Here is a 15,418-nt window from a genome sequence, read left to right as displayed (position 1 = left end):
CTTCCGGAAGATTGTTGCCAAGTTGGTAGAAGTCTTCCGGAAGATGTTGACAAGTTGGTAGAGATCTTCCGGAAGATTGTTGACAAGTTGGTAGAGGTCTTCCGGAAGATGTTGACAAGTTGGTAGAGGTCTTCCGGAAGATGTTGGCAAGTTGTGCACCTGTAGTTTGCATTATATTTGCACTGATTTTTTTAACAAAAAACTTGCATGTTTCCTTTAGGCCCATCAAACACAGTACAGCCTCGTTTGCGATCTACGCAACATACCGCAGAGACCGAGCACCTCTTCTCTGCTATGTTGACGTTTCTCTTGTATTGCTGTCCTGCTCACGCACCGCGGATATTCACACGAAGATGATAGTCACAATAATATGATATTCACTATAAGATGATATTCACAATAATATATTCACAATAAGATGATATTCAATATAAGATGATATTCACAATAATATATTGACACTAAGATGATATTCACACAAATGTCAAAAGAGGGCACTCGTGGGTTGAGAAGTTTTCTACAATTTCAAGCTGGGACCGTGAAGACGGCATCACGTTGTGAGATTCCAGCACCGCACGTAGAAAATGTAAACACATCCCCCCACCCCCCACGTAACGTGAAACCACATTAAGTGTATGGAATGTTTTTCATTAAATCTTTAGAAAATATATTTAATACCATGTGACCCGTGACAATGGGCAAATGTGTTCTTCCGGACAGAAATGGAACTTTGCTCACCACCACCACCCCATCATCGTCGTCATCTTTGCGTGGACCAAGGAAGACAGAGGCACACGCCTGTTTATGCTTTTTTTATTTTAATGAATCCGCATTGCTAACATTTTGCACCACCAACGTTCCATCAAATCAACAACGACCGGCCCCATCGGCCGTTACATTCAAAAGTCATCTTGCATAGAAAAAACAACAAATTATAATAATGATTTACTCTAAAAGTTGTAAAAACACGTATACAAGCGGCTATTTAATCGTCGTAGCAACAGCCCATATTGGGAATTAGCCACAAGTATTAACCACAAGTATTAATCAGCATTGGTATGGTACTCAAGAGGAGAGTACAGTAGTGGAATTGAATTAATAGCACAATTTTTTTTTTACTTTTTGCCCAGCAAGACAAATATAAGTAACAAAAAAAAAACCCATAAGTTGTTCTGAGATAAAAAAAAACCCAGCATTGCACGGCCTCAATGTGTTGTCGGGTTATATTTAAACAAACACATTTCAAGTGGTCCAGCATCCTTTAAAAATACAACTGGTATCGATAAAAATGACATTATTTAAACCAGGCACGACCCCGCCGAGACAAAATGTCCCTTTTGCAAAGGGAGACCTGGAGATTCATTCCCCACACAATCACGACATCAATCATCACTGTAAATCTTCCAGCCGATGAACAACTACCATTTAACGGCAAATACTGGTCGTGCAAACTCCAGCAGCAAACGGGGCGGCCACATCGGCGTCTTGACAGCGAGGGCCCAGGCTCGTGACCTCGGGGCCAGGCTCGTGACCTCGGGGCCGACTTGCCGCCAGTGTCGGCGAAGGAGGCACACAAGGTCACACAAGGTCACACAAGGTCACACAAGGTCACGTGTTCACTGTGAATCGGACGAAGAGGAAACACTTTGTCCACCCAAGAAACGAGCCCATCAAAGTTGTCGTAACTGCGAAGTGGCAATGCACGCGGCAAAGACGCAGCCCCTGCAATCGCTCTCTCACGCCCCTGTTGGCGGAAGGGCCCCCCCCCCCCACTGGAGGGAAGTTTCGAGAGCCCCCCTCCAGTCGGGTGTACTTGGCCGACTCTTCCATGCCGACGGGTTGCCTGAGCAGAGGCGGGGGGGGGTACCCACGCTTTACCCCACCAGACGCCACCTGCCAATCGATGCACTTCCGTGGAACCAATTACTGCTGGTTGGACACGGGCAGATGGGGGTGCTGGGGATTGAAAACACTCTTCCATTGTTTAAACTGCCGCGCCGGGAGATTGCAACGAGCCAGCAACTTCGGGATTTACAAGTGCAGTGCGCTCACCATTACAGCACGGTAGCATCCTCCGCTTATATATAGCACAGGTTATAAAAATCCTGTTTTAGTTTCACAACATTGAGGATAATAACCGTTTTGCAAGACATCAGAACGTGATCAGTGTTGCAAATTGTGAATCTGTCGTCATTTCATAGCTGGATTGTGCTTCATCACGGCGATTGTTTGACAGTACATCGGTCATCTTAAAATCATGAGCAATAAAAACAATCATTTATGCAAATATATTTCTTACCACAAGAGGGCAAGCAACATTCACAACAAATCGACTTTCCGATTCTCATTTTATAAAAAAAAGTTTAAATTCAGTGCACACGTCCGTGTTATATTAACATAATCAACCGTGATCTCAAACACACATTAATTGAATAAAACTTTTTTTTTTATGTCAGCAGCATTAATTTCTCTGGCCTGGTTTCGACCTTTTAGGTCTCATCAACAGCCTGGCAAAATTAAATGCCGCCGGCAGAAGAGAGGATATTGGTAAAAGCACTCCCTCGAAATAACGGTGTCCTGTCAGCACACAACAATAAGTGAGGCCGAGAGCCGAATAACAATGGCAGAGAGAGAAGTCAAACTGCTGACTTCACTCGAACGCATCGTGAAGTCTGAACAACAGTTTAGAAATTGCATATTGTACTCACATGGCAGCAACAAAAGGCAGTGCACACACACTAAGCGTGGAACCAACCCACAACTTGAGATGCAAAAGGTGGATTGGCCAAGTCAAGTCCCGCTGTATTCTTTGAAGCCTCATTCACATTCCTGTGTTATTGAGGAATGTGTGTGCTCCAGTTCCTGCGTGTCCACAGAGCAGGGCGCACAGCCACACTATTTATGTACCAACAGGTTTTTGACACATACCGAGACGCACGTGTTTGTACAAAGACAAAGATCCCCCATGTAGCCTTAACAGGCTGTTGGGGAAAGTGCTGTTAGCGAGCACCTAATGAAGGCCGGCACGGCACACGACAAGGTGGGTGGCCAGCACCACGCCCGGCCGTCTTTGCTCTGATGGCGATATTTTCACACTGTACCAGGTACTCATTTGAGGCTGAGTCGACCTACGGGAGACCCAGAACCGGTTCAGATAATTACCGTCACTGGGTTCGTTATGCAGCATGCTAACCGCTCCCCATACGAGCGCACGCACAAAATAGTTCTAAAAAACTTTGGCTCAGAAAAACAGAGGATAGGTCTCAAACGTACAAGGGAAGGTTTCACAAACCAAGTGAGTTCGCCACACACACAGAAATCTACATGAACGTGACACCACCACACGCAGGCCTAAAGCAGCGGTCAAACTCAACGGAGACGCTAAGAGACCCCCCGCTTCCCCTGCCAACGTACGGCCAATACCTCTTCGGATCAGAACCAAGATCGTAATAATAACACTGCCGTGAGAGATGGAAGAAGAAGAAAAAGCCACAGGGTTCCTGCCGACTGAGAGAGGAGGACCCGACCGGCAATACGAGGAGTCGCGTAAACTCCGCCGCCGTGGCGATCGTTCCGTGGGACAGCTGCCGCATGCACAATCGGCGCCACTCGTCTGTCGCGCTTGCGCCGATCGGAGGTGGGAGGGGAGGTGGGGGGCGAAGCGTCGAGCCCTCCCGCGCATCGTCAGGGCCGCCGGTCGGCGTAGGCGGGGAGGCCGAACGCCTCGGGCACAAACTCCTCGAGCGAGCGCAGCACGAGCGACGCGCCGCGCGTGTCCTCGGGGCCGAAGTTCTCGTCGGGGATGATGACCACCTGCATTCCGGCCGCCAGCGCCGCCCGCATGCCGTTGGGCGCGTCCTCGAACACCAGGCACTGGCGCAGACAACGGCAGAAGAAGGGGGCGTCAAGGGGGCGGGCGAGCGCCGGCCACGGCGTCGGCTAATTGGGAGCGTGATGCTGGCATCCGTGGCCTAATTTATTTTGTTTTTCTCAATGAATGCAATCGCTTTTTTTTTTTGTCGCTAATGTTCTCATTGCAAATCTACGCGAGTCCGGTACAATACGGTACAACGCGCTACAATACTTTACAAAGCGGTACAATATGGTACAGTACGGCACAGTGCCATACGGTACAGTACAATGCGATATAAAACGCCAATCACCGAACGTGGTGGGGGTGGGGAAACAGAAACTCCGTGAACAACGATGCCATGTCGGTGCGACAGGACCCTGTGACCCCGTGACCCCGTGTGAAGGGGGACGGAGAATGTGCTCCCTGCCTCACCCAGGGAGGGGGGGGAAGGGAACGGGAGAGGGTCACAGGCAGGGGGAGTCTACGAGCTGCCCAGTGAACTTTACCGTCAGCTCAAGTACCGCTCAAATAAGTGGCTAATCATGTGGACATTTCTAGCAGCCAAATACTCGAAACGCGTGACGTTGATTCAAAATGTGGAGGGAAAAACCGTAGGATCCGGAGAAGAGTCCACGCGACCACGGGGAGATAGAAAGAGAGACACACAACCTCCAAATATAGAGAAGTCAGGCATTGAACCCACGACCTCCTGCACACGAGGCGGGGTTAGTTAACATCTCGCCACCGTGGCGCCCAACTCCTGTCCATCCCCCGAGGCGGAGAGGGGGGCGTGCTGGCGGGGGTCACATCCCTGGGAGCTCTAGACCATGGGGTCAGCACAGGAGAGGGGGGCGCACTGGCGGGGGTCACATCCTGGGCGCTCACCTGCGAGGGCCGGGCGGGCGGCTGGAAGCGGCGAGCGGCCACCAGGAAGGCGTCCGGCGCCGGCTTGCCGCTGCGCACCTCGGGGTCGTCGCCCAGCACCGTGTGGCGGAAGAGCGAGAAGAGGCCGCCGTGGTTGGTGGTCTTCATCTGGAAGGTGGCCCGCGCCGAGCTGGTGGCCACGGCCATGGGCACGCCGTGCCCGTGCAGGTGCCCTATCAGCCGCTCTACGCCTGCGCTCGTCACGGGGCGGCACGCCGTCGTTAGTTGGACGTCGTGCACGGTCCGTCTTATGCCATAGCTCACATGCTGGACGGTGCGGGCTGGTCAAGGGGTCGAGTGGATGGTCGGGGGGTGGGAGGGGTGCAGAGCCAAGCCCAGGGGCACGGCGGTGGCTAGGAGATGTTAACTACCTCGCCCGGTATACAGGAGGTCGTGATAGATGTTAACTACCTCGCCCGGTATACAGGAGGTCGTGATAGATGTTAACTACCTCTCCCTGTATACAGGAGGTCGTGATAGATGTTAACTACCTCGCCCGGTATACAGGAGGTCGTGATAGATGTTAACTACCTCACCTGGTATACAGGAGGACGTGATAGATGTTAACTACCTCGCCCGGTATACAGGAGGCCGTGGGTTTGATCCCGACCCTGACGCCCGTAACGTGGCCACGTGGACTTTTCTCCGGGTCCTTCGGTTATTCCCTCCAGATTTGGAAACATGCGTTTAGAGTATGTGGCTGCTAGAAATTTCCACGTGATGATGATGCACCACTTGGTTGAGCTGTCATTGTGACGGCCAGGTTGCTTCAGAACAAGAGCTACATAGCTCAGTGGGCTCTCCCTGGTAAAATAATGTAGTTTAGTTTTAGTTTAAGAAATCACTTTCAACAGATTTTCACTGTGGCCGGGTATCGAACCGAGGCAGGACGTGAGAACAACGACAATTTCATCGATTACGCTCGATCCGTGCGATCACAATATGTGCAGCAGAACATCCCCTTCCGTTCTTCCGTCTTACATCAAACAGCGACATCGCGTGCCCGCATCTCACGCGTGCTCTGCGTCCGTGTGTGTGCGTCCGTGTGTGCGTCCGTGTGTGCGTCCGTCTGTGTGTGTGCATCTGTGTGTGTGTGCACCCGTGTATGTGTGCGTCTGTGTGTGTGTGCATCCGGCCGTCTGCGTGTGTGTGCGTCTGTGTGTGTGTGCGTCTGTGTGCATCTGTGTGTGCGTGCGTCTGCGTGTGTGTGCGTCTGTGTGTGTGTGCGTCCGTCCGTCTGCGTGTGTGTGCGTCTGTGTGTGTGTGCGTCTGCGTGTGTGTGCGTCTGTGTGTGTGCGTCTGTGTGTGTGTGCGTCTGTGTGTGTGTGTGGCTAAAGCACAGCAAGTTGGTACAGTAGGGGGCACAGGTGGTGCATCAGCCAGTCATCTTGGTCATCTCGGTCAGTTGACCCGTGGCACCTGGGTCTGCCCCGTGACCTCCTGCCAGCGGGCGTTCGACACTTCACGTGGCCTCAAGGTGCACATGGCCTGGCACAAGCGTCGTGGTGACGTCACCGCCACTTAGTGGCGAATGGCGGTTGTTGTTGTTGTGTGTGTCTGTGTGTGTGTGCGTCTTCGTGTGAGTGCGTCTGCGTGTGTGTGCGTCTGCGTGTGTGCGTCTGCGTGTGTGTGCGCCCGTGTGCGTGCGTCTGTGTGTGTGTGCGTCTGTGTGTGCGTGCGTCCGTGTGTGCGTGCGTCTGTGTGTGTGTGTGCGTGTGTGTGTGTGCGTCTGTGTGTGTGCGTCTGTGTGTGTGCGTCTGTGTGTGTGTGTGCGCCCGTGTGCGTGCGTCTGTGTGTGTGTGCGTCTGTGTGTGTGTGCGTCCGTGTGTGCGTGCGTCTGTGTGTGTGCGTCTGTGTGTGTGCGTCTGTGTGTGTGCGTCTGTGTGTGTGCGTCTGTGTGTGTGTGTGTGCGTCTGTGTGTGTGCGTCTGTGTGTGCGTCTGTGTGTGTGTGCGTCCGTGTGTGCGTGCGTCTGTGTGTGTGCGTCTGTGTGTGTGCGTCTGTGTGTGTGCGTCTGTGTGTGTGTGCGCCCGTGTGCGTGCGCCCGTGCTGATCTATCTGCTGCACCGTTACGTTCAACTCCCGATTGTCCGTGTTGCAGATTCACTGTTCCTACCTCACATTATTTACGAGATATATTTATCAACAAGAGCACGCTGCTTCCATTTATCATTATTGTTCTAAGCTTCCCTTCACTGATCGATAGTCAGCGACTCATTACCCATACGACTGCGCGCATGTCGGTAAGAAAACCGATTGCTTGAAGCAGTCAACAGGTTCTGTACCTTCGTCTCCACTTCTACGGAGGTAAACAATAACGACGTTGTCACGACTTTGAATGGCTCTCCGGACCCCCCCGTCGCTCCACGTGACGGGAGCTACCCTTCTGGAGCCGAATTCAGTCCCTTGAGAAGCCCCCAAGCAGGCGGCAACCAAACGTGTGGGGCGACAACGCCGAGGAGAACGCGTGGCACAATCGGCGAACATCACACCAACTACACAGCACAACCGTGGGGGGGGGGGGAAACGAACCTGCACAGTTGTGCTACCCTTCGTACGTACGCATCATACGGCGAACTTCTTCCGCACCGTACGTAGCCGACAGCGCTAAACGGGCCGCCCCCCCCCCCACGGACAATCGGGAAGCGACTTATCGACGGCGGCGTAGCGGCGCCTGAGAACTCTCGGCACGGTACCCGGCAGGAGCTCCGCGGCGGGAAATATCTTTGCCTGGCGCTCGCGGCACTCGGCGATCAGCTGCTCGGGCGTGAGCGGCAGCTCCAGCGCGTCCTGGATGATGCGCGCCACGTCCAGGGCCTTCTTGCCCATCACCTGGGCCTTCACGTCCCACGAGTAGTGCTTGCCGTACTGCCTGCACACGTCCTCGTACACGCCCGCGTACAACCGCTCCGTGTCTGGCGGAAGGAGAGAAAGAGAGAATGAAAGTCGAGACAAATCAGGCGCACGCAGCGTGCCGGCGGCGGTCTTCGGAAGGATTCAACTGACGGTATGGGCGGCTATCAAGAGCACAAGACGCATTATTCACATCTGCAAATTGTTCGAATAATAATTAATTGAAACGATGAACAATGTTTTTTTGTTATTTGACCAGGTAAGGCCCCACTGAGCTATGTAGCTCTTTTCAGAAGCGACCTGGCCACAAACGATAGCTCAACGAAGTGGCTTATCATCACGTGGAAATGTATCGCAGCCAAATGATCTAAACACTCTAAATGCATGTTTGTAAATGTGGAGGGGAAAAAACCGGAGGACCCGGAGATGGCGGCAGCGTGGCGAGGCCTTCAGCCAGCAGTGGACAGAACATTGCTCATGATGATGATCGTGATGACCTCAAAACCCAAATCACGAGTGCCTTTCACAGAGGCAGACAGGCACACAGTACGGTGTGCTGTACTAGTAATGTATTGGCACGTTCTGTTTACGTGACAAACCTTACTAATTGGCCGTGTCGGGTGGTGGTGGGTTTAACGAGACATTTATATTTACGCGAATCTCACCTAAAAAAACTTGTTTCACGGGGAAGAGTGATGCAACAACAAAGGGGGAATTCCGCGACTCGGAACATAACGAGTCAATTTCGGTCGGGACCCCGCGACGCATCGGCGAGCGGTGGGGCCTGGGCCCCCGGTCGATGTGGATGTCAATGTGGATGTCGATGTGGATGTCAATGTGGATGTCGATGTGGATGTCAATGTGGATGCCAATGTGGATGTCAATGTGGATGCCAAAAAAAAGGGAAAAACCCTATTATTAAAAAAAATACTGTGTTTAAATCAATTCTGTTCAAATGTTACACAATCGCGTGTGCTGGTTTGGCCCACATCTCCCTCGCGCGAGGTTCGTGCTCTCAAGGGGCTCTCACGCTGCTCACAAAGAGAATCGCTGCCGTTGTTGATGCCGCGTGCACCAATCGCGTTGCCCGACTGAGACAGCGCCCCTTTGATCACTGACGTCACACCCCGCCACGCGTCACCAATTGTTCATATCACACAACGGGGACGTGCGGGCAGGGGAGGCAGAGCCTCGCCTGCCATACTCCTATGAAAATAGCTGTTACTTAAAGTAGAAAAAAGAATAATCAAATAAAATAAATATTAATATTTTTCCACTGATCTGTGTTATAAATGTCATTCTGTACGATTCCAATAATTTTTATAGTTAAAATCGCCGAATTTGCGGAGCTCCGCTGCAGATACAGAAAGAGACGAGAGGTGAGGCAGCGACGAGCTCAGCCTCCCCTCTGATTGCGCAACCCCTCAGTAACTGGATGGAGCGCGGGCAATAAGCGCGTGCCTGTTACTATGTTTGTGTGTGTCACACCGCTTCACACACACACAACACGTGTGTGTCGCTTGGTCACACTGCTACAGACACGTGACTCAATGCAATCGCTTGCATGAGACAGGCAGCTGAGTCAGTCTCCCTGATTTTGTCCGATTACGACAATTCACCACGAGTCTTCATTTTCAGCATTTGGCTTGCCGCTACGATGTTCCCATATTTAGCACGACAGACAGTTAGCCCTGTGTTTATGTAAACCCAAGTTTATTTAAACCCAGGTATCCCCCATTACTTTGTAATCCCCCTCGCCCCCCCCCCCCCCATTTGCATCACAATTGAACTATCGCCATCACCATGGGAAGTGACCCCTTCGGATCTCCCGCACAGCAGCGGGCGACCCTTGGTTTGAGAGAAGGGCCCACGGAAGCGGATGTCACAGAGCTGCGTCTGAGGCCCATCCTTCCAGCGACTTCTGCTTCACAAAGTAGAGAGGGCAGCATTCCTTGCCCCCCACCCGTTTTTAATGGGACAGTGCGATTGGTTGCATCGCATCCGAACCCACATTTGAAATTCTCAGAGCTGGAATTTAGAGAGAGAGAAAGAAGGAATTATAAAAAGCCATCACAAACGGCTGAGGCCCACGGTTCAAGTCCAGACAAGCTGCCCGTGATGAAGCCGGGTTCTTGAGTGCAGCGCGTTGCTGGTCTCAGCCCTTGTCACCAAATGATTGCACCGCAAACAAAAAGCCATCACAGATAATGATGAATTATAAAACCAGCAAAGCGCTGCACTCGAGAACCCGGCGTCATCACAGCAGGCAGCTCGCCTGGACCTGAACCGTGGGGGCCTCAGTGGCTCTGACCACGGAGTCGCCTCAAACCCTTCGTGAGTACGAGGCGCGTGGTCTCGACGGCCTCTTCTTCTTCTTAACAAAAAAGTAACTCTGTATTTCACCTCTTTCGTGATATAGCCCACTCTCCGAACCCTCAGTAACTTTTGACACTTCATAAATGAAATGCATTATTAGTATTATCGAAGTGTTTGCGCGTGCAAGCGCCCCGCCACGTGGTAGCATGCAAAGCAAGTGCGTGACCGGGTCTCTGCCATAGGAATGTGGAAGTTCCACAAGTCGCCTAGAATGCGCGACAGAGAAAATAACCTGACGTGGCCAGTTTGCCTACAGCTGACTCACGCAAGAAGACAATGGCGATTGCTCCACTCCCGTTTTATGGCCACCCCATCGACGTGTGTTGCACTTCTATCGCATCGAACGCAGCCAACCGTGCTGATCAGCGGTGCGGCGAGAGAGGGCGAGAGAGGGCTTCATCGCTTTATCAGCTCAGAACATATTGTGCCGCAGTAAAGAGCACACGAGACTCTGAATCACACCACCAGAAGATAAACACCTAGGCACCGAGTGAGAGCCGCCTTATTTGGTGACTGATTAATAGAGTCCTTTACTGGTTCCTGGGGCCAAAGACATTTAAAAAATACAGAGCAACACCCAGCGCAGACAAAATTAGCAATGTACGCCAAGGCACAGAGGCAAGTGCTGTAAGGGTGACGTCGTAGGCTTTGTTGTTTTTCTCTCAATGTACACGTGCAGTCATGTAGTAGTAATGATTATGCTGTAGTAGATTATGATGTATGTTGAACTTTTTTCGCACCATACGCAACGTCTCAAGACGCCACGCTTGAAAGGGACAAAGGTAATGGAGCATGAACCGAGAGGTAAAAATAGAAATAGCCGGAGAGGAGTAAAGCCAAAGTGGACACGAACACGGCCCCAGAGCCTGGGCCTGGTCGCCAGCGGTCGGTCGGGAGTTCCACAAGCGGAGGGGGCACCAGAGTGATCGTGTGATCACCCCACAGACGCGAGAGAGAGAGAGAGATGTATATCAAGAGCACGACCAATATTATTCATAATAAAGGTTTCTGGGTTAGATCGCGTAAGTATAAATGGATCACGTAAGTATAAATGGATCGCGTAAGTATGAAGTAGTAACGAGTTGGCGTTTTGTTGACGTGACAAATCCCTTACTAATTGGCTGTGTCGGGTGGTGGAGGGTTTTGACACAGTTATACTCTTAGGCGCTCTAAACCAAACACCTTTTTATGAGAGATCAAGAGGTTTGTAGGCAGAAGGGCACCATTGGCAGATCTTAAAGGCCTTGAAGTGGCACGAGATCGAATTAGCTCCTGAATGTGAAGCGAAGCGAGCCAACGTGAGGCATTCGATGCGCGCAGCACGATCTTCAATCCCAGTCGTCTGCAGACGGAGGCAACGTCACGAGCCCCCAGGCGGCTGCGGTCAACAGCCCGACACGGAGGATCGCCACCTGTCTGAGTTTGACCCGGACAGGAAACCTGGACGTGTCTTCAACTTCTTTCGCACCATACGGGATGTGCGCGTGAAGGACAACAAACTTAAGATACAGAAAGCGGTTCGCAATAAATGAGTTTTCAATCTCGCTGTAAAACCTGTGCTCTCGGGTGACAGCAGGCGTTGATTTTCACCGAGATCTGGTGCCGGTATTGCTGAGTGACACTTGACTGCAGGACACTGCACAAGCTCTGATAGCAGAGCTCGTGCTGACTGAGACGTGTGTCCGGGCTTGGTCCAAAGTGGGGAGAAAGGTGGCGATCCCAATGTAAAGCCATTTCCTCAATCGTGGGGAAGAGGCATTGCTCCACCTTCAACCATTCTGAATAGCACAGCTGCCCAATCAGCACAAGAGCCGGACAGGCGTGAGAGCCAGACAGGCGTTTTTACTTCGCAACGGTGAACGCGGCTCGCTTTGAAGAAAATAAACAAACAGGCGGTCAGTTGTGTTTCATCATCTCGAATAAGCGAACGATCGTTAATCATTAGCGACTCCCCTCTTCCTTTGTTAAATGCACCGCTGGCTGAAGGCCTCTCTCCCTATGCATGGGGGGGGGGGATTCAGACGTCATTGGCCACTGATGGTGGCAGCCCGAGGCCGGAATAAAACTCATAGTTGACCACCAGCGGCGCGAACCGATTGCGCACAACGCTCTCCCACCACTGCAGCTGCTGCTGCTGCTCACGCGGCCACGAAAGAAAGTGCCGCCTCATTTGGCGTTGGCAGCAAATGAACTTTTGGCAGCTGTTCGCGGTGATCGCGCCCTCGTGGTCCCGTCGAGGTGGACTTGTCAAGCTCATGGCAATGTGGGGTGGACCCGGACCCAGTGCCGGATTATTCTCGAAGAAAAAGTAGCTACTACACATGCTACGGGCCCCGCACTTTCAAGGGCCCCGCGCTAAACGCTTTCAAGCTATCAATTCCCGTTCAGTGATTCTGCACTTGCTCTATTACTATAGTACTATACTGCCTTCAACTTTTATGAACGACTGGGTGTTTAAGGTTAGCGATTTGTCGTATTATCTGGCTGTATAGCAAATGAAAAAATACAGTTACTTTACTATGCAAGTTAAACATTTGCGTTTTAATATTTGTGTTTATTTATTTATTTCGGGCCCCTTTACAACATCACGCCACAGGCCCCGCACAAGCTCCATCCGCCACTGGGTGGACCGCAGTTTAATTGAGGAACGGACTTGCCCTCTGTGCTCCTAATATTGCCGCAACATGGTTTACATCTAGATGCAACAACATGGTTTAAATATAGATGCAACATGGTCGTATTCTGCAGATTATAAAACGCAGTGGTGGAGCGGTGAACCCGCTGCGCTACGAACCTGGGTCGCCGAGTTGGATTCCCGCTCCCGGCCAACAACAACAACAAAACAAGAACAACAACAACAACGGCGGCGGCGGCAATTCTCTGAACCGGTCCTGGGTTTCTCGGAGGTGGAATCAGCCTCAATTGATTACCTGGTGCGGTGTGTAAACATCGTCACTGGGGATACAAAGGCGGTCGGGCGTGGTGCTGGCCACAACCCCCTCTGATGGACGCTCAGAAACAGCACTTGCCCCAACAGTCTGTTCCAGGCTATGCAGGGGATCTCGGTCTCTCCACACTGCTCAGCAGGGGATGGTGGCAGCTTCGTGCGCCCCGTGCCCGGGTTGACGTCACTCGCCACTGGCGTGAGGCGCGAATGGCGGCATTCAGTCCGGCCTGGCTCAGAGCCAAGTGCGTGTGCCACTGGCACCACAACAAGTGGCGGTGACGTCCCCACGGTGCCAGGCTAGGTGCACTCCGAGACAACGTCGAGTGTCGAAGTCTCGCTGGTAACAAGGGGCGCAGCGCCTTCGGCACCCGCACGGTTGGCTGCGTACGGCGCGAAAGAAGTTCAACGCAGTCCAGACCCAGCAGGTGCCACAGGGTCGACCGACTTGCCGTGCCCCCCCCCCCTCCTGCTGTGCCAACCTTGCCGCACTTTATCCTCCCGGCGCTCCGCTCGTTGTTGTGAGCGCCGTGGTCGCCCCTCTGCCCCTCCGTTGGAGGCGGCGGTTTGGGTCTCTTGCGCTCCGCACCCCACGGGGAGGAGTTCGATCCCAGGTCACGACCGAAACACCGTGGGGCGAATACCAGGAGGCAGCGCCAATCCGCAACTCCACCACCACCTCGCCACCACCTCGCCACCACCACCACCACTACCTCACCACCACCACGGACAATAACCCCCCTCGCCCCACCTATCCCCCTCCACGATCGACCGGCGTGGGTTGTGGTGGTGGTGGAGGCCTCCATCGAGCAGTGGATGTGCCAGGCGGGCCTGGCCGTGTGCGAGTGCAGGAGGGGGGGGGGACTCACCCAGGAGCAGGCCGTCCATGTCGAATATGACGTGGGTCGCGTGGTTGAAGCAAGGCGACATTGCGGCGGCGAGGCGGTGCACGTAACACGCACGGGTCGCGCCGATTGTTGCCCGACCCCCGTGCTGCTGCTGCTGGAGCCGCCGGCTCAGAGCTCCGCCTCCGCGGCAGCGCGGGGAGACCGCGCGCCCCCTGCTGGTCGTGCAGAGTCCCCGCACAGCAGCGCCGCGGTGAGGGGGTGAGGTGGGGGGGTGGTGGGGGTGAGGTGGTGGTGGGGGGGGGGGGTGGTGTGGGGGTGAGGTGGGGGGGGGGTGAGGTGGTGGTGGGGGGGGGTGGTGTGGGGGTGAGGTGGGGGGGGGTGAGGTGGTGAGGTGGTGGTGGTGGTGGTGGGGGGGTGGTGGGGGGGACGGGGTCACGACCCTCCCTGCCGAGGGAGTGTGCCATGGTCAATAGCTCTCGGCAAGGGAAGGTAATTTACCCTTTTTACCGGGTAAAAGGGTAAAGGTGTCGACATGCCAAGGGGTAAGGTAAAGGGTAGGGTAAAGGTAGCTCGGAAGAATTACCCGGTATAGTAAAGGTAGCGCGAAGTATTACGTGGTAAATACGGCGCCTTGTTTACCGCTAGAAACCCCGTGGCGCAGTCCGTGGCCTCCATTTAATAAGTAACATTAAAAAAACTTTATTAAAAACAGACCCAACACGACGAGCTGAAGAAGCGATGCGCGACTGTGGTCCTCAACGAACCCCATTGCGTAGCAACACATCTTCGTCCCCTGACTTCACAGGCGGGGGGCTCGGAGGAGAGAGATGTTCCACGATGGGACTGCGGGAACAACTGGGACGCGTCACAGAACACCTCCCCCCGGTGGGTGAAATAAACCACCACCCGAAGCCGTTTCTGTCGTCGTCGTTCACGAATCCGAGACATTCAAGTTTCGCCCTTTGCGCAGAAGCTCGGCAGATGCCCCAAAATAATGCGATTTATTTTTAGAATACTGGTTTCGTAATTGCGTTGTTTACACTTTAGAATTGGCATCGATTTTGCTCTTCCTATTTAAAGCCAAGTCTCCCTTCAAAATCATTTGGTCTCAATGGACTTTTAAAGCAACAACCTTACCTGGTTTTAAAGGTCTGCAGTCTGCTGCGCGTTGACATGTTTTAAATGCATGTTGGGACATGTTTGAGCTTCATCAAATGCGATGCCCGTCTGATGCATGCGTATTGTAAAATACAGCATTTTGTTTTAACACGTAGGCTTTCGCGACCAATATTATTCATAATCAACGTTTTTGGGTTTAGATCGCGTTATTTATAAATGTGTCGTAACCTTCCACCACCCGACACGGCCAATCAGTAAAAAAGTGTCACGTTGACAAAAGACAAATAGTTCACTGCTTTAGCCCACCGGTGTGTACTCAAATTGTAAATGTTTAACAGTGAAACAAAGATTGTCGATTACTACATACAAATATCCCCCGTATATAGCCTTAACACACAGTTGGAGCAAGTGCTGTTAGCGAGCACCTATTAAGGTCGGAACGGCACGAGGGAGTGGGTGGCCAGGGCCACCCACAGCTGCCTTTGTCTCGCTAGTGACGATG

The 15,418-nt window shown here is 52.8% G+C and overlaps 1 protein-coding gene across 1 annotated transcript; it reads right to left on the bottom strand.

Moving 5' to 3' along the window:
• Positions 1-797: 797 nt before the first annotated feature.
• LOC144732533 (pseudouridine-5'-phosphatase-like) lies at positions 798-14,005 on the bottom strand. Its single transcript, XM_078613943.1, has 4 exons — positions 13,819-14,005; positions 7,473-7,691; positions 4,739-4,968; positions 798-3,873 (listed from the first exon to the last, which is right to left on the bottom strand). The coding sequence occupies exons 1-4, from the start codon at positions 13,877-13,879 to the stop codon at positions 3,685-3,687; spliced, it is 699 nt and encodes a 232-aa protein (XP_078470069.1). The 5' UTR covers positions 13,880-14,005; the 3' UTR covers positions 798-3,684.
• Between the last annotated feature and the right edge of the window lie 1,413 nt (positions 14,006-15,418).

Source organism: Lampetra planeri, chromosome 43 (assembly GCF_965212315.1).
Source record: "Lampetra planeri chromosome 43, kcLamPlan1.2.h2, whole genome shotgun sequence".
NCBI lineage: Eukaryota > Metazoa > Chordata > Hyperoartia > Petromyzontiformes > Petromyzontidae > Lampetra > Lampetra planeri.
The sequence above is the reverse complement of the archived record's forward strand: the minus strand, read 5'-3'. Positions and strand labels throughout refer to the sequence as shown.